A 20715-nucleotide genomic window follows, 5' to 3' on the forward strand; every position below is an offset into this window, starting at 1 on the left:
CATCTATGGAGAGAGTACAGAGCTAATGTTTCAAGTCTGTTCTCTCCCCACAGACGCTGAGATTTTCCAGCATTTTCTATTTTTGTTTCAGATTCCAGTAATTTGCTTTTATCTTATGTCTCACAATATCTGAATAACAATTTCGTCTGGCATGCATGCAGCATTTTAATTTTCTATCAATTGTGACTGCTCCAAGTTGCCTCCCATATTAATGAACAATCCAATAACCTTCATATTTCCAAGTAAATTAAATGTAAAAAAATTGTGTTCAAAAGAAAACATCATTGATGGTGGAGCAGGTTCAAGGGGCTGAATGGCCTAGATCTGTTCCTAAGGATGTGCTCCAACTGTACTCATGTCACTGTGTTGTGCTTTTGAATTAAAGTTATCCAAATCAGTTGTTACATACTTTGAAAACTAGTTTCAATCTAAGCAGATCCTGTTTGAAAACCACACCGTATTCCCTTACCAGATCATCAAGTGAGGCTATAAATGTTAATGTGAATATGAATTTCGTTACCGTACATGTCACATGGATGAAACAGACAAAAAGATATCATTGTTTCACATTAACCTAATTAGTAAAAGTATAACAGGTCATTGTTTTAAAGCAACACAATTGAAAGTTAAAATAAAAATTAACACACTTAGAAAATAGTTAAAATGAAAAACTGGGTCATAATTTCACAAAACTATTTCTCTAAAATATAATCAGTTTGAAATCAAAAACTATATATAATTTCTCATGATAGTAATGACTATTAACAAACAAACAGGAACATGGATACTGTCCTACTTATCCAACAATTGTTTGTTTCTAAGGTTTTGTGACCTAAATATTTCCAGGAGCTATATAGGACAAGTCTAAAGGATGAAATTACACCCTTTTTTAATGAATCTCTGTTTGGAAATCTACACCATTGTGCTAAAAGCATTTTTCTAACAATAAAACTTTTCTGTAAACATGGATTACCGATAAATAAAAAGCACCAACCTGTATATGTTGTGATTCCTCATAGTTAGAGTGACATGGTTGTCACTGAATAAACAACATGATCAAATTTTAAGAAAAATTAAAAGCCTTTTGAAGAAAATCTGGAAAGTGAAGTTTTGCAATGAGTCATGCTATGTTGCTGCTAAAATTGCCAAAACTGTAAATTTTGATATTATCATTTCTTAATAATTGAAGATGAAAATGTTAACTCGATACAAGTTAAGCCACCAATCATTCACACCGGCAGACAAATAAATAATTCACTACATTTCATTACCTGTGCAGCAAGCGAATTTGCCCTCAAGATATGCAAGGATTTTCCCTCAGATAACTTACTTGAACAGAGGTATAAATTGGAATGTATACAAGCGATGATCAGTTATTTGCTATGTAAATGCTAATTACGCCAATAGTTGTATCAGAATGAGAAAATTGCATACTTTCCTTCTTTCCTATTTGTGCATTGGCCATGAATAAAATTGGTGTAACTTGTTCTTCTATGGGGAGATATTTCAACTTCACTGAACAACCTTTTCCAACCAACTGGCAGTGCTTAAAAACTCATGAACCTATACATTTGCAACTTGAGCTTCAGATTTCTTAATGATGAAACTAGTGTTTATATATCTTTATGTAACCTGGTGCTAATTTGCTTACAACAGGCAGAAGCTCATTCTCGATCAGATTTAATCCAAAAAAAGGCAAATTTTGGAGGAAAAAACAAATCTGAACAACAACAATTCAGAATCACCAATGGTGAAAATACTAAATTCACAGAAGTTAGTAAAGTTCTAATGTAATTGCTTGAACTTAAAATAGTGGATGGAACATGAGTTATTTTTCATGAATGATATATCCTCTTTGTTACAGTATGATTTTCTCCTGCATTTACAAAGCTTGAAACTCTACATATAAATTTGAATGTTATTGCAATGTTGCACCTCCAACGTCATACACCCATTATGTCTACACCTGAGATACGATATCCTTCTTGTTTTTCATTACAAATGGCTTACTCATCCATGTAATCTATTGACCTCAATTTCAGGACAAGTTTTTTTGGAATAAGAAAGAAGGCAATTAATGGGGGAAACTACTTTGCTCTGTATATCTGATGGTTATGGGGATAAATTAATTTCTGAGGACTAAGCAGTCACTTGCTAATTTTTAACTTGTACGTCCCACACATCCCTAAATACCAATTGGCCAAAACACAGCAGCGGCTGAATCAATATCTGTATCATCCTCAACAATCTTGATTTATGATGTAATTTGAAATAAACAAGTAAATACTGTTGTAAGAGTATTTAGTGTACTGAAATTTTAAACAAAGTTATAGATTGATGTCAATATTGCCACAATATCACATTTCAGAAGATAATAGAAAACAAGCAGCAGCTATACTATTGTGGAATTCTTATTAAAAATGTCCAGTATGGTACACTTAGCATAGAGAAGACAAGATGTGGTTCAGGGCGGGAGTGGTGGCATATATCTTTATATTTTTATTGTTATTGAAGAATTATGAACAGTAGTATAATTGTTATGACAGTGTGGTCATTATATGTGACTATTATTAATCACAGTGCAGCCAACAAGTGCTTCTACTGGCTTTTGTGGTGACTACAGAATTAACACATACAGTAGTTCAACTGTCACATAAACAGCTGGTTACAAAACATTAAGGCTCATTTGACAACACAAATCCTTCCTTAGCAAATTCCTAAATGATTGCAAGCTGTTTAAAAAAGAACATGTTATTGGTACTGAACAAGCAGTGGAATATGGTTTTCTCTATCAATGTTATATGAAATATAGCTACAAATGGTTTAGCTAATATTGTAAGTATCTTTAAAAAATGCACATATGTATTTAATCCAGTAGTTGAAGTAAAAGGGAACAGTCCTGTTTGAATATGGGAGACTGTTCGTCATGCAACAAATGCTCTGTAAAATAAAATTTTAAAATCTACTCAGTATGGAACTGCTAATAACATATTAAAATTACTAGACCTTTACTTTTTGTTGGCATCCGCAAATGCACAATTGGGGGCTCAAAAATTGATAAACTGAGATAAGTTTGATTTTAATTGTTGTATCTACATATGCATTAGATTTTGCTTAATACCAAATTATCACAAATGGTTCATATTACTCTCTCCCTCTTACAACACCAATGTGTAAACTCTGCAAGGTGCAAGATCCACATTCAGAGAATATGATTTTAGTGTCTGAAGTAGTTACACAATTAGAAACGGTATCAGCTTCAGTTTTAAACTGACAAATTTCTGAGTACATATCCCTGGTCAAAGAGTTTACAAAGTTTGGTAGAATAAATTGTCAAACAAATTAAGGCAAAAAAAAAGAATTTCAATGCTTCAAACTCCACAGAAATTTCATAGCAAAATCATCCTTATGCTAGTGCTCTTTGGTTTGACTTTCCCATTCAGACTTAATCACACTTCATCAAAACATTAAAGACAAATTAATAAATGCAATAGTGTTCAAAACTTATATTAATTTTTACATTAAGAATTCAAATGGCATCACAAACATTTACAGCCAAGCAACATCTTTTTGTAAAATACATTACAAAAATGTGATAAGTTACAATCATGAAAAATGTATCTCTTCTAATTGATGAGAAAAGGGCAGCAACTGGTAATTTAAAAAAGTAAAATCTCAGTAAAAATGAAAATAAGGTATGCTAGTTAATGGACACCAGTACCAACACCCAAAATAATGGTTCTGAGTAATTCTCAGGGTCATTTCCCTTCTCCTTTTTACATGTGGACAGGTTCCATTCAAAGTTACATCCAGACAGAAAGAAAAAACTATTTGTTTCCTTCAGATTATTTTTCCCCCAATCATAAATGATAAACATACTAATTTTACAATCCCACCCAAATTAGATTCGGTTGTCTCTTTTATTTTGGAAGGGGGAGGGGGGAGGTTCAACTATGAAAAACCCAAATCATTAACTTTGTTTACAGCTCAAGCTTCCGCATTGACATTCTATGAACCCTTTTCAAATATTTTCCTTTTTCAACATGAAGTAATCATTGTAAGGAAAAAAATTGATTACATCGTAATTCACTCACCGATCGTTCATTTAAGTCCTGTGGGTCTTCCATGTGGGTGGTTCCTTGATTTCCTTTCTTTTTAATTTGCAGAAGCTTTTGTTGCCCCTTCAGATTACAGTATGCTTGCTGAAAGAAAACCAGACTGCATTTGCTTCTAATCTTTAGGTGTAACATTGCTTTAATCAAAACATTTTAAAGGCGCATGAGATATTGAGATATTCCCTTTTTTTTAAAAATGTGCCGCATATTATACCACTAATTGGCGTGGAAACATTTGAAATTGTGGTCTCATTTGGTGATGTAACTACCTAATATATGGTAACAAAGTAGCTGGTCTGAAGGCACTTTAAAAAATTGTGAGCAGATCCTGTAAAAAACGACCACAAAGCCAGCTCCTGAGAAAATAACATTGGAAATAAAGTTTTAGAATACAGAGCAAAACACTCAATATGCATTTAGTGTCAACCCCTCCTAACTGCAATCGGTTTGGTATTCTAGCAGAAAAGGTTCTTATCCAATTACCAATCTACAATCCCTTCTCAAAGGCACAATAAATTCCTTTAGGATTATGCGAAATACACATAATGATAGAGAACAGGCTGCTTCTCGTAACGTGCAAAATGATAGGCACTAACCTAGTTATGTCAGGCTGATTAAGTAAGCTGCATGCTGTGGGAAATAGGAGGGCGATAGGAATGGCAAGCTCCTAATAAAATCATTGCCCGGGTTCAATGAAGATTACATATTTCAGGGACATCATTTTATCCACAAAAATGAAGATATATTTTCATGATGTACTTGTACAATATTATAGTGGTAAGTGAGTAAAACATTTCTCATCTTTTACCCGGCTGCCTTAAAGTGTTCAATTGCCGGCTAAAGGTTTCAAATGACAAAACTAACCCACTGTGACAGTTGCAGGGGGCCAATTAGCACCTTTCAAGCAGTCTTGACACTACAGTGTGCGACACACTGATGTCCACTGATGCACTTTTCTTTTGCTTCAACCATTTGGCTTATTTCCCCTCCCTCCTTGATAAACTAATACTTATTTCAGGTATATTTACATCTTTATATTTTCTGTTGCAAGTTTTTTTTGGAACAATCCAATATATCTGAAAGAGAATGAGTAGGTCATTGTTCTATGGCACTGCATTTACTGCAGCAATATCAAATATCAGTGATGGAAGCAGAGTGCAATCACATTGTTATCTACTTCTGCTTGCTTTTACTTATTTAAGAATGTTCCACAGATAAGCTTAATTTAAAGGACTGCTACATATGGCATAATTTCAAATCTCCTAAATAGTTTAGAAAAGCAATGCAATCATGTTTACATAAGTTCTACACTAGGAAAAATAACATTGTTTGAAAACATTTTAAGTGTTGAATATCTGGAGGACAATATTTCTCTATAAAACATACAACATTGAACCTCCTGAGCACATGAGGAATATCTGAAATACAATCTCATAACCTACTCGGGTCAAACACGTCTTCACAAATGAACTCTAGCCTTTTATCAGCTATCTATACTTGGTTTTATCAGTAACAATATTTTGAGTATCTAAAAATAATTATTTTATTCAAAGCCTACTGAGGCCTGGAGTACATGACTGGGGAGAAGGTTATAGTGCAGTACAGCATTGTCAGCAGTGCAAAACGCAAAACACAGTTTTAGATGAATTGCAATAGAGAGGCCCCATCCGCTTGCTTAGCTGAAGATATTTAAAGCAAAGGAAGTGCCTGGACCAATAAAGCTCCCTCAACTAATAACACCAAAATAGATTTGTCTTGTTATTCATACCTTTTTGGACCTTGGTCTGTGCAGATTGTCTGCATAATATCGGCTAGAATTTTATAGGCTGGGAGGGGTGACAAATTGGTTGGCATGACCGGTGTGTGTGTGTGTGTGTGTGTGTGACCATCATCCCCTGCTGGCATTTTTCCTGGTGGATGGCTCTCTCACCTAGGCCAACTGAGGGCTACTTAAGGGCCTCTTCCTGCCACCGCTGGTATTTTACCAGCAGCTGGTGGGCACTTTGCCATATGGGGAGACTATCAAGTATACTTTGCCAGAATTCCTGCAGACTCGGAGGTGGAGTGGTGCCCCTTAATCAGGCACCCGCTGACCATGGTGGGCATTCTGGTGGCTAGGATCAGCCCCTCAGAAACCCACCCTACCATCATGAACGAGTACTCTGCCACTCCCTTGCCAGGATCTGTCTGCATGGTTCCAGAAAGCATAACTCCATCGATGCTGCTCCTGCTTGGTTGCAGTCACAGCAGTGGCCGCTACTCCTCATAGCACTGCTGGGACTGATTGACAGGCAGCTCTTGCTGAAAGAACCTTGTCCTTAAAAGGGTTGGAAGCCACAATGTCAGGCAGTTTAATTCCTTGCTGCATGTAAAATCAGGTTGGGGCTCCAATAACCAGTCAAGGTGAGATTGCCCCCAACTTTTCACCCCAGTGGGTGGGGCTTCCATCACCCAGAAATTCTGCTCTTCAGAAATAATATGGTGGTTATAAAGTACCTCAGGTGTCACAATGTTGGTATCAATATTATACAATGTGTGATAACTCTTGCCTTTACTGCACCTTACATTTAACCATCAAGTAATCTACAGAAATATAGGGCAAAATCTTAGCAAATAATGGCAGAGTGTTGGTTCCGGCATGAAAAGCAGAGTGATTTCTGCCGATGGTGGCAACGTGTTTTCTGGCTGCATCTTGTGCATCATTAGTAATAATTTTTATGCCCAAGAGAATCATGCCTCTCCTGTGGTGTGTTCCCTCTGATTCACCTGCCCTGCAATGACTTAACTGCTGGAAGCACAGGGGAACTCCAGGTAAATGGCTCCCCAGCACTTGTTCCACATTGACTGTAGGAGTTGGCAGGCAAGAAGGCAATACCACGCTTTTTAGAGGGGGCCATTCACCAGAATGCTGGATGGAGTGGTGCAGAGGCGGAACACCCACTACCCCCACTCCAGGAGACGGCCTTCCAGCGGGGTCACCAACCCCGTCTGGGATGCAGTGGCAGCCCTGGTCAGTGCAAGCGCACTCCAGAAGAAGATGGGACAGCAGTGTTGTATTTCGCAAGGACACTACGAGCTCTCACTGAGAGCCCCCTCCCTCCTCCCACGGACATCGGGATCCACCCCCCCAAATCGGCGGCATATTCACCCATCCCTTCCCAGACATGGGTTGCCAGAAGGGGCATTGGAGCCCTCCCAGTGGATCCCCTATCATGACCACTGACATGCCCCCCACATCAAGACCCCTGACATGACCAGCACTGCATGTCCCCTCCCCGTCACAGCTGCCACTCAGGCTCCACCCCCTTGGCATTTCACCTGGCAGTGCCCAACTGGCTCTGCTGGGGTGCCTGGTGGCCACTGCTGAGTTTCCAGTGAGCACTGCCACGTGCGCCATGCCCCGATCATCCAGGGGCTTCAATGGCCTATGAGCCCCCTGGCGTGGCTAACAAGCCAGGTCTCTGTTAGTGGGGACCAGTAATGATTCTCACCATTCTTGTGCCATGCCTGAAGAGGGGAGAATCCCTTGCACTTGGAGCCAAATGGGCTATGCATATTTAAATACTACTTTAAATATGGTAATCGGCCTCACGCCTTTTCTGGGTGTGATCCAGTTTGTGCTATGAGAAAAAGACCAGGAGGATCGCAAACTGGCACCGGATGCGAAACCAATTTTTAGGCCCATGCGCTATTCTTCGGGATCAGCGCAATCTGCGCCAGACGCGGCGAGGTCAGAGAATTACCCCCCACCCCCTAGGATTTCTGTAAAGATGTACGGTGGACATCTGCTATTTTCATACTGTATTTACTTGAACAGTAAAATAATTAGCTTGCAGCATGGAGTATTCACTGTTCATGCTCACCCCATTGGGACTGGATGCCGAGCAGCCTAACCAGTCGTTCTTAAATGGGCCGCTGTAACTCGTTCCAAGTACATGAGAAAAACATCTGTGATCTCCTGGCCCCACAGATATCTTCTGATCTGCTACTCGTCCTTCCATGCCTCCCAGGGATTACTTCTAACCAATTAAGTGGTTGAGGCTCCAACTGGTACCATTGAGTGGGTGCAGCAGGCATCCCACTCACCACCCATCCAATTTCTACCATGTTGAAAATCACCTCCAATATGAGGAAACTAACAATTGCACAATGAAACTATATTGAGCTTCTAAAGTGTCAGTAGACTTCTCGGAAGATGTCTCAGTGGAACACTGAATATATGAAGAATGTATATTCTTAATATAAATTGAACAGTCTTCCATCATTGATAAATTAATCGCAGCCAAAATTCCATCCTTAATTATCCCTCTCCGTAAATATAAATTCTTCTGTCAACTTAATATGTACTTTAGAATATCCCTGCCTAATGATTTACAAATAATTTTGTATTGAACAATCATTGTTTGTTGTTTCACTAAATAAATATTATATGGGAATAAAGGGAAGATATAAAATTAAAGTTATAAAAAAAGTGCATCCTATATTCTATCACCATCACCCAAGTGAAACTGTTCCTGCTGTTTTTATGAGACAGTGGCACCAATGAACTCAATGGATTTTCTCAAGGCTATTTACTCTTAAAGTTATGAACCCTTTACTTACTGGATTACAATAGAAACTCTTATGCATTTTTAAAGAGATAGTAAGGTCCCCATCCAAGGGCAAACTGATGCACATGCTCTAAAGTTAGGTTTTGCCTAATTTTGGGATGGAAAAGCATATCTAATATGAGATGGTCATAAATTTTATAAGGCAAAATAGTCATTCACTAAAAACAAGAATTCTGTTTACAGAAGATATAGACATTTCACATAAGATTTAAGATATAGATATTAAACATGTGGAGAATCCAAATGAAACTTTTTGTTCATTTGAGTATTGCTGGGAAAAGTGACACGTCAAAGATTTTGTCTTGACACTCATCAGGACATTTTGCAACAATATCAGTTTAAGGGGAAAACAACAATTTATACTGTATGAAAGAGAGTGCTGATTGGTAGGCAGATGGACTCTGATCAGTAGAGGCATTGCCATGAAGAACGCACCAGGTGGTGTTGGCTGACAGTTAACTACCAAGCTTTATTTGAAATTTAAACGAAGCAGCCTGACCGTGATTGGTCAAGGCATTGTCCTGGGGCATGAATCAGCAAATGTCTTTCAATCATTTGTTTTAGCTGGAACAAGCACAATGTGTGGATATGTTCTTTCTGTCTTCAATGGACAGGGCCTTGTATATTAATATATGTAGCTTCCAGTACGTGCAAATATGCTACACTGCAAGCATGACTGACAATCTTAAATTGGTTATCAGCGTAATTCTTCATGCATAGAGAATTATTTAGCAAATGTTGTCCAGTCACGGAATCACATCTAATGTTGGACACTGTGTTTTGCTCATTTGTGTGATAGACAGAACATCTTTTTGGCTTGATGGCAGCATCCTATTAGTGGCGTGTACCACTCGTGTTGCTACTGCATAGGAACAGTGTGAAACAGCTATCTTCACCTGTTGTTCAAATTTTCTCAATAATCCTCAGTGCACTAAGAATTTGCTGATTCATGCCCCAGGGCAATGCCTTGATCAATCAGGGTAAAGCTGCCTGGCTTAAATTTTAAACAATGCTTGGCAGTTAACTGTCAGTCACCATTACCTGGTGCATTCTCAATGGCAAAACCTCTACCAATCAGAGTCCACTTGCCAACCAATCAGCACTCTCTTCTCTTACAGTATAAATTGTTGTTTTGCCCTTATACTGATATTCTTGTGAAGTGTCCTGATGAGTGGAAGGCAAAAAGCTTCAACAGTTCCCTTTTTTCAGCAAAACTCAGGTTTTGTATTACAAACAACTATTTATTCATTTTGTTGTAAAAGACCAAAAAAAATTAAGTACTCTTTCAGTAACCTTGCAATTGAGAAAAATGTCAAGTTTTTCCAACACAGCTTGAGATTGTGACTATAATTATAATAAGGAATGGAAACAATGGAGGCGATTCTCCCAAAAGAATTCTAAGTGCTGAATTCATGTGAAAACTGGAGTAACTCTGCTGATTTCTTTAGTGGGATTTTCAGAATGAATTTCCCACACTCTGAGCACTGCAGAGGGCCCCATCATGATTCACTCAGTGGGCATGGCCTATTCCTGCTGGAGAGGCCAGCAGCACAGTGCTGACTGGGCCACTGCGCATGTGCCGATCTGTCAGAGTTGAGATCGGCGCATGTGCATTGGCCCCGCATTGCCGGCCTCTCGATCGCTGCCTCTCCGACCCCACCATTCCCGATTGCTGGCCTCCCAGACCCCTACGGGCAAACCCTGATGTTGCCCCCTCCCCAGCCAACCCCGATCTTCCTGATCCCATTCCCGGAAGTCCTAACAGCCCCCCTCCCCCCTGGCTGCCCCAAACTTCCCCCACCCGGATAACCAGCCCCAAACATCCCCTTCCCTTCCTTTCCCAGCAATCCTCTGGCAGAGTGTCAGCAGGACCTCCCACCCCCACCGATCGCCCTCCCTATAGGCCCCAGCCATCTGGCCCCGTCCCCTTGGCACTGCCTGATGCCCGGTGGGCAGTGCCAAGGTGCCCCTTGGGCACTGCTAGTTTGCCCCTTGGGCAGTGCCAGGGGGCTAGGCTGGCACTGCAAGGCTGTCACTACGTAAGAGGCACCCTCCTTACCCCCGACCTCTTGCAGAAGCCTCCATGGCCTCTGTTGCCTCCTGCGGGGGTCAGGCCACCTGTTCCCCATTAGTGGGGAGCTGTTGTAAACCCCACTGGAGGGAACCACTCCTGGTGGCGGGGGGGGGGGGGGGGGGGGGTAAGGTTTGCTAGCGGGCTGGAGACGTCAATCCTGGGCCCGCTAATGAAATTTAAATCGTGATTTAAATATTGAAATCAGCTTCGTACTGGTTGCCAGAGTGGAGCTGATTACTCCAAAAAACGTAGCTGTGGAAATGTGTGGAGGCCATGGCACCTAGTGCAGAGCCCGCTAAATGGCCTCTGCTGATGTCTCCTGGTAAGAAGTTTAACAACACCAGGTTAAAGTCTAACAGGTTTATTTGGTAGCAAAAGCCACACAAGCTTTCGGAGCTCCAAGCCCCTTCTTCAGGTGAGTGGGAATTCTGTTCACAAACAGGGCATATAAAGACACAAACTCAATTTACATGAATAATGGTTGGAATGCGAATACTTACAGCTAATCAAGTCTTTAGGAAACAAACAACGTGAGTTTCCTGGCCTACTGTCTCCTGGCCCATTGCACTGCTCGAGCAGCACAGCGAGATGGGATTCTACCTTGGACTCATTGTCATTCTCCTCTCCTTCATGAATCTTTCAAATAAACCGAGGCAGTCATAACAAAGTGAATGTTGTCTCAGTAAAGCATTGTCGTGATTGTTTAGGTGCATTTTCCCCACTAGGATTTCTGTAAAGCTTAACGGTCGGCACCTGATATTTTCATACAGTGTTTACTTGAACTGTAAAATAATCCCAGCAGCACAATTAGATGACAGATGTTTGCCTTTCAAACTCGGGTTGTGTCTCAGGATAATATTTTGAGCTGTATAGCACTAGAGTGACATACAGGCAGCAAAAGCAATGGAAACATGAATTCAGTGCCACATGCGATATACATGGCTTCAGTGGACTTTTCCCTACTGCATTAGGCATCAGTGCAATTTTTCTTAAATATTTTCAGCCAACATGCTGAGTATGCTTAATAACAATATTGTTTAATTCTAAAGGGAACAAAACCCTCTATTCCATACCAGTAGACAAAGGATCCTAACAATCCTAACAATATAGATTACAAAAGCAGGGAAGTCATGTTGGAATGGTATAGAACTTTGGAAAGGCCACAGCTGGAGTACTGTGCGCAATTCTGGTCGCCACATTATAAGAAGGATGTGACTGCACTGGACAAGGTGCAGAGGAGATTCACCAGGATGCTGCCTGGGATGAAACATTTAAGTTATGAAGAGAGACTGGATAGGCTTGGGTTGCTTTCGTTGGGGCAGAGAAGACTGAGGGGTGACCTGATTGGGGTGTACAAGAATATGAGGGGCATAGACAGAATGGATAAGGAGCAGCCGTTCGCCTTAGTTGAAGGGTCAGTCACAAGGGAACATAGGTTTGAGATGAAGAGCAGGAGGTTCAGGGAGGATGTGAGGAAAATTCTTTTTACCCAGAGGGTGGTGACGGTCTGGAATATGCTGCCTGAGAGGGTGGTAGAGGCAGGTTGCCTCACATCCTTTAAAAAGTACCTGGATCAGCACCTGGCACAACATAACATTCAAGGCTGTGGGCCAAGTGCTGGCAGATGGGATTAGGTGGAAGTTGAGGTGTTTCTCGCATGTTGGTACAGTCTCAATAGGCCATCTTTCTTATCAAATCAAATTTCTATTCTCATAAAGGTGGAACAGGAATGCACATAAAACAAAAAGGTGAGCTTGATCAAAGAGAGCTCAGAAGGAAGTGAACGCAAAATACTCTTGCTAGCATTTAAATTTCAATTCGGCAAATTCAAACCTCACGAGTGATCTAAAAGTTTGCAAGGACAAAAGGATTCCAGCAGACTGGGAGAGCTAAAAAAAGCAATGGATACAAAAATAGTGATGAAATATCCAAAAAGTAATTCTGAAAATATAATACACCATGAAAGAGTGGCAAGGGGAATATGGGCCGATTAAAAACAGATGCACATCACACTACAATGGATAGTAAGGAAATGGCAGACTTGTTAAATTAATTCTTGGTATCTTTTTTCACAGTGGAGGAAAAGGACAAAATACCAATGATACAAAGGAATCTAAAAATAAGTCAAAGAGAAGAACTTAATGAATTTAATAATAGAAAAAAGGTAATGGAGAAAACAGCATGAATTAGGAAAGGCAAATCTACAGGACCTGATGGTTTCTATACAAACAATTAAAGGAAATAGATGAGGAAATTTACAAAGCTTTCCAAATCTGAGAATTATGCTTTTGCATTGGCAAATTGCAAATGTCTTCCTTTTATTTGGCAGACTTACATCTTGTGAGATGATGGTTTGCCCCTTGGTGGTCAATTGTTTGTTAACCGTAAGATGGTGTGGCTCAGGAGCCCCACTCTAGCATGGCAACCTCTACTGCATTTGCTGCAGGGAAAGACACTGGACTGAGAAGGTGCAGGATTTGCTGGCCTCAGTTTTCACCGGACCGTTCTCTCTGCCAACTGAGCCTTTATTTCTGTTCTTCCAATGCCCATTCAGACAGTCAGCCTCCAGGGGTAAGGGCCATTAGCAACTGTCTACCAGTTGTCAGTGTCAATGTTCGCCATGTTCATTTCTCACTTGCAGGTGTCCTTGTAGCGGAGATATGGGCCGGAATTTTACCATCCTGCCTGCCACGGGAATTGGAGCAGGCGAGGGCCGGACCATGGAAAGGTCCATTGATCTTGGGTGGGATTTTATGGTTTCGGGACAAGAAAGGCTGTAAAATCCTGCCCATGGACGCCCAAGAGGTTTGCAGCCAGTTCACTATACAGAAGGTCTTTGGGTATACAGCCATCATCCATCCAATGGCTGGCTGACTGAGCCAGTAAGAAGTCTAACAACACCAGGTTAAAGTCCAACAGGTTTATTTGGTCGCAAAAGCCACACAAGCTTTCGGAACGCTGTTCCTTCGTCAGGTGGGTGGGAGTTCTGATCACAAACAGGGCACAGACACAAACTCAATTTACATGGAATGATTGGAATGTGAGTCTTTACAGCTAATCAAGTCTTAAAGGTACAGACAATGTAAGTGGAGGGAGCATTAAGCACAGGTTAAAGAAATGTGTATTGTCTCCAGACAGGACAGCTAGTGAGATTTTGCACATCCAGGCAAGTTGTGGGGGTTACAGATAGTGTGACATGAACCCAATATCCCGGTTGAGGCCGTCCTCATGTGTGCGGAACCTGGTTATCAGTCTCTGCTCAGCGACTCTGCGCTGTTGTGTGTCGTGAAGGCCGCCTTCTGTACCTTTAAGGCTTGATTAGCTGTAAAGACTCACATTCCAATCATTATTCATGTAAATTGCGTTTGTGTCTTTTGTGATCAGAACTCCCACCCACCTGACAAAGGAACAGCGTTCCGAAAGCTCGTGGCTTTTGCTACCAAATAAACCTGTCGGACTTTAACCTGGTGTTGTTAGACTTCTTACTGTGTTTACCCCAGTCCAACGCCGGCATCTCCATATCATGACTGAGCCAGTGCAGATGTTGTTGTTTTAGTAAATAGTGTATACTAATGGAATTAGCATGCTCCAGGACCTCTTGACGACATTGTTTTGCCAAGATATGCTGAGAATATGTCTGGGACAGCAAAGGTGGAAATTGTTCAGCCTTTTCTCATGCCTAACATCTGCTGTCCAGCTCTCAAGTGCAGAGGAATGTGTTAAGGACAGAGGCTGGGTAGCTTCTCAGTTTGGTGTTCTCAGTAAGGTTGCTCCACACTCGCCTACTCAGCTTGGACATATCAGCTGTGGCTTTTGCAATGTGCGTGTTGATTTCAGCGTCACATGACAACTTTCTGGTGATTGTGGAGCCCACCTTCAGTCTACTTTTGATCATCAACAAACTGATGGAAGGAGCCATCAACAGTGCTATCAAGCAGCACTTGCCTGGCAAAAACCTGCTCGCTGAAGATCAATTTGGGTTCTGCCAGGGTCACTCAGCTCCTGACTTCATAACTGCCTTAGTTCAAACATGGAGAAAAGAGCTGGAGCTGAACTCCAGAGATGAGGTGAGAGTGACTGCCCTTGACATCAAGGCAACATTTGTCACAAAGGAACCTTAGCAAAACTGGAGTCAATGGGAATTGGGGGGAAAACTCTCCACTGGTTGGAGTCATACCTAGCACAAACGAAGATGGTTGTGGTTGTTGGAGGTCAATCATTTCAGTTCCAGAACATCACTGCAAGAGTTCCTCAGGGTAGTGTCTGAGGCCCAACCATCTTCAGTTGTTTCATCAGTTATCTTCATTCGATCATAAGGTCAGAGGTGGGATCTTTGCTGTGGTTTACACAATGTTCAGCACCATTTGTGACTCTTCAGATACTGAAGTAGTCCATGTAAAATAAATTACCTTCATCATAAACTCAGATGTTGGGATGTTCACTAATGATTGCACAATGTTCGGCACCATTCATAACTCCCCTTGGATACTGAAGCAATCCATGTCCAAATGCAGGAAGATCTGGATAATATTCAATTTTGGGCTGACACGTGGCGAGTGACATTGCCCACCCAAGTACCAGGCAATGACCATCTCTAAAAATAGGGAATCTAACCATCTCCCCTCAACATTCAATGGCATTACCATCACTGAATCCCCTACTATTAACATCCTGAGAGTTACCATTGACCAGAAACTGAACTGGACTAGCCACATAAATAGTATGGCGACATGAGCAGGTCAGAGACTAGGAATCCTGTGGCGAGTAACTTGTCTCCTGACTCCCCAAAACCTGCCCACCATCTACAAGGCAGAGAGTCAGAAATGTGATGGAATACTCTCCATTTACCTGGTTGAGTGCAGCTCTAACAAGAATCGAGAAGCTGGTCACCATCCAGGATAAAGTAGCCTGCTTGATTGGCGCTATATCCAAAACATTCACTCCTTCCGCCACCAATGCACAGTGGCAACAGTGCGTACTCTTTAGACGGCACCTTGCAAACCCATGACTTCTACTATCTAGAAGGACAAGGGCAGCAGGCACGTGAGAATACCACCACCTGGATGTTTCCCTCCAAGCCACACATTATCCTGACTTGGAAATATATTGTCATTACTTATGTTGCATCAAACTCCTGCAACCCTCTCCCTAACAGCACTGTAGGTGTACCTGCATCACATGGAATGCAGTGGTTCCAAAAAGCAGCTCACATCCACCCTCTAAAGTGAATTAGGGATGAGCAATAAATGCTGGCCTAGCTAGCAATGTCCACATCACATGAATGAATAAAACAAGCAAAACTGAAGATGAACCACAACCATATTTCTTTATTCTAGTTATGATAGGAACAAGTAAGTGTTTTCCACTTTCTCTCATTTACTTCCTTTTCACTTGATGTCTCACCTATCAAATGTTGCTTTGCTGTAAAGAACAGTCGCTCTCACTTCACTTCTGAAATACAGCTCTTTTGTCAATGTTTGAACTAAAGCTTTAAGGAGATCTGGATCATCAGAATCAAGAGATCCTGTGAGACCCCAGACTGGGCAATGGTTAACAGTATTTTGCTGAGTAAGTTTGCTTGATAGCATTGACAACGACACATTAGCTCAGTTGGATGGCTGGTTAGTGATGCAGAGGGACACCAACAACTTGGGTTCAATTCCCAAACAGGCTGAGGTTACTCATGAATGCCCAACTTCTTAACTGTGACCCTCAGATTAAATCACCACCAGTCAACACTCTCTCTCAAAAAGGTGACTTTCGCGTTCCATATTTTCAATGCCACACAACATGATGCAGGCTATCCTCAATGTAAAGACAGGAATTCAGCTCCACAAGGACTATGCAATTATCAACACCAATGTTCCCTTTAAAACTCAGTTGCTATGTTTGCCTGTTTTTAGTCAGTGTGCAGTTCCTTCACATCATTTTTGCACAGCCACACACACATTATTTATCACAGAACAAAGCCTGCATGGTACTTTTCAAGCTGCTGAATGGCTGAGCAGTTTAGCAGAAACATTGGCTGACACTATGATGGACAGATGCATCTGCGACAGGTATACTGGCAAGGACAAGGCCAAGTAAGTTTCCCCTTGTATTGGTTCTCACACTACCTGCTGCGGGCCTAGTAAGGCTGATGTGTCCTTCAGAATTTGGCCAGCTTGGTTTGTGGTTATGCTACAGAGCCAGTCTTGCTGGTAAACATTGAAATGTCCCTCATCAGATTACATTCTGTGTCCTTGCAATGCTCAATGCTTCTTCCCAGTGGTGGTCAACATGGAGAAGTACTGATTAACACGGTGTAGGAAAGTAATCAGTAGTAGGTTTCCTTATCCGTGTTGGACCTGATGCCATAACTGTTCTCAGAGTTGAGGACTCCCAGCGCCACTGTGCCAGCACCTCTTATCAGTATGTCCTGCGAGTGGGACAGGACAAACCCCAAAAATGATGTTGCAGGAATCTGAAACATTGACTGAAAGGTATGATTCTTTGAACATGATTGTCTGCTGTTTGACTAGTCTGTGGAACAGCACTCCCAATTCTGGCACAAGTCACAGATGTTTGCGATGAGGACTTTTTGTAGGATCGTCTGGACAGAGAATGGGTTTGTTCCTTTGAATACAGTGCTGAGGTCAATGGTGGTTTTTCTGGTCTGCCTGGTTTTCCGCGTATTATACCTTGCCTTAATAGTTTTATACAACTGAGTGACTTGCTAGGAGATTTTAAAGGGCATTTAAGAGTGATCTTCATTGCTGTGGGTTTTGAATCATATAGACCAGAACTGTCGACAAACTGAAGGAGATTGTCATTAACTTCAGGAAGCGTAGTGGAGAACATGCCCCTGTCTACATCAATGGGGACAAATAGAAATGGTCAAAAGTTTCACGTTTTTAGATGTCCATACCACCAACAACCTGTCCTGGTTCCCCCATGCCGACACTATAGTCAAGAATGCCCACCAATGCCTCTACTTTCTTGGAAGACTAAGGAAATTTGGCATGTCAGCCACGACTCTCACCAACCTTTACAGATGCACCATAGAAAGCATTCTTTCTGGTTATATCACAGCTTGGTATGGCTCCTGCTCTGCCCAAGACCTCAAGAAACTATAAAAGGTCATGAATGCAACTCAATCCAAGATGCAAACCAGCCTCCCTGACTCTCTCTGCACTTCCCATTGCCTCGGCAAAGCAGCCAGCATAATTAAGGACCCCACGCACCATGGACATACTCTCTTCCACCTTCTTCCATCGGGAAAAAGATACAAAAGTCTGAGGTCACATACCAACCAACTCAAGAACAGCTTCTTCCTGCTGCCATCAGACTTTTGAATGGACCTATCTCACATTAAGCTGATCTTTCTCTGTGCCCTAGCTATGGCTGTAACATTACATTTTGCACTCTCTCATTTCCTACTCTATGAATGGTATGCTTTGTCTGTATAGCCTGCAAGAAACAATACTTTTCACTGTACACTAATACATGTGACAATAATAAATCAAATCAAATCAAGATATTTTAAAATATTTTTATTCCATCCAAAAAACCAAATTCAAATTGAATCCAATTCATGGTCCCCACGAGAAGGACAAACAAGGTTCAAGCTGACAAGATGAGGCATTGCACCCCATCTTGGGCTTGATCTAACCCTTCATCTTAGCCAAAAGGCTGAGATGGCTTTGAAAAATGTTATCAAATGAAGCCTCAGTTTAACCTCATCAGCCATTCTAATCCTTTACTCCACCCTAGCCTGGACAAACCACCATTGCAGGCACTGACAAGATTCCTTCCTTAATGCACATCAGTGAGCAACTTGGGTTTTTTACACTGTAGTAAATTTATGGTTACCATTACTGATAATGGCATTTTATTCCAGATTTACTTAATTATCTGAATTTATATTCCCAATTGCCATGTTCAGATTTGAACTGCATATCCAGACCAAGCTGCCACTAATTAAAATGCCATTATGTTTCTGTCAGTGAAACACAGGAAAGCTGTGATTAGCATCTTCTAAAAAATGTTTCCAAAAGTGCTTTATTTCTTGCTGAAAATAAGATCTTAAATTAGCTTGAAGACAGACAGCTGTATCTGTCTAAAAGCAAATTACTGCAGATGCTGGAATCTGAAACCAAAAGAGAAAATGCTGGAAAATCTCAGCAGGTCTGGCAGCATCTGGCAGCATCAGCTCTTTTCTCTCCTTACAGATGCTGCCAGACCTGCTGAGATTTTCCAGCATTTTCTCTTTTAGCTGTATCTGTCTCCTTTTGTCTCTCTATCTGTGAGAGACACATGCAGTCATGTACATAATACAGACAGTAGTGTAAATGTTCACCTCTTAGGTGGTAAGGTGGCAGCAGATAATCTTCAGCCTCACTACTGGAGCAGTAATCTGTGTGAGCAGAATACCAACCTGATATACCACACGTCCGAGATTCACTCCCACTGAAGTCATAGCCAATACAAACAAATAAGGCACCGCATTGTATAAAAGGACGATTCATTTGAAAACAAAACATGCCATTTTATCCTTGTACAAGACCTTGGGTAGATCACATTTGGAACAGTGTTCCCAGTTTTTGTCTCTACATATGGTGCATGATATAGAGGCTATGGAAAAAGCTCAAAGGAGGGTCACAAGAATGATTTCTAAAGTTTCATCAACTTTAGTTATTCAGATCATTCTAAAAAGCTGGGTCAGTTCACCTTAGATGTGGATATTTAAGATGATTTGATAGAAGCATGTGAAATATTTAAAAGGATTATACTTTGTTCGGATAGATAGATTGGGGAAGGCCAGGTATATGTGCACAATTTACACAAGAATAGGGCTGGGTTAAATGTGGGCAGTCATTTCCCCCTTTTTCAGAGAATAATAAATCTCTGAAATGATTTGCCGGTGAGCAACAACTCCCTGCATAATTTGTAAAAAAAAGACAGGAATTGGTTATTTAAAAGAAAGGTAGGTAAAATAGCAGGTGAATATGCTCCCCTGCATCAGCTTTAACTGTGTAAGGCATGGTCAAATTGGTATCTTCTAGATTTGATTTTCCTTATTCGCTGACATTTTATGTTTTTCTGTGTGGCTGCTGATGAGTAGGAGATGTCTAATCATAATGTTTCAGGTTTGATGGACAAAATGACCGGAAATCTACCACCTCACCCGCCACGGAATCGGCGCGGGCAAGGGTACGACAACAGAAATCTCCATTGACCTCGGGCAGGAATTTCCGGTCTCGCCCAAGTGAGGCTGTAAAATCCTGCCCAATGGTACTTTACATATGGTACTTTTTAATGTCAGGGTCCAGTTTTTATTTAGATTATGTTCAAAAACACATGAATTGAAATACTACTTCCACGTGGAGACACATTTGAGATTTTCACTGAGAATAAATAGAATGTTCACATTTCAAAAATATGTAAAGGTTACAAATACTGTCTGCCATATTTAAGTAGCTGTTCTGTTTCTCACACAGGAAAATAAAACATTCAGGTAAAGTTCATATTGAATAAAGCTTCAGAAATTTATTCGTCAGTTCCTCTTTAAATAATTTTGGAAAACAATCAAGTAAATACTAATGGAAGCTGAAGTGAAATATTTCAGCAGTTGGGCTGACTTAATGCAAAACCTGTGCGCTTTCAGAGTGTAGGATTTGTCTTCACTTCAGAGTCAAGTGCAAGCTCAGACTTTTAAAGAGACCAAGTCAATTTATCCTTCTCTTCCTTTACTCCCCTCATGTACTTATCTAGTTTCCCTTGAGCATCTCTGCTATTTACCTCAAGCACTTCATGTGTAACAAGCTTAACATTCTCACCCCTCTCTTTCGAATCACTTATTGGATTTACTAGTGATTAACTTAGATTTATGACCCCTAGTTTCAACTCCAAACGTGGAAACATCAACTCCATGTCT

The 20715-nt window shown here is 41.0% G+C and overlaps 1 protein-coding gene across 21 annotated transcripts in view; it reads right to left on the bottom strand.

The window, feature by feature from the left end:
- The window catches only part of eya4 (EYA transcriptional coactivator and phosphatase 4), a 428611-nt gene that overhangs the window by 384739 nt on the left and 23157 nt on the right, over nt 1-20715 (bottom strand). For all 21 annotated transcript variants that reach the window (XM_078212520.1, XM_078212514.1, XM_078212513.1 and 18 more), the window contains one exon: nt 4095-4202. In XM_078212520.1, coding sequence (XP_078068646.1) covers nt 4095-4127 — 33 coding nt within the window. In that variant the 5' untranslated portion in view covers nt 4128-4202. The remainder of the gene's footprint in view (nt 1-4094; nt 4203-20715) is intronic.

This window comes from Mustelus asterias, chromosome 5 (genome assembly GCF_964213995.1).
Source record: "Mustelus asterias chromosome 5, sMusAst1.hap1.1, whole genome shotgun sequence".
Taxonomy (NCBI): Eukaryota; Metazoa; Chordata; class Chondrichthyes; order Carcharhiniformes; family Triakidae; genus Mustelus; species Mustelus asterias.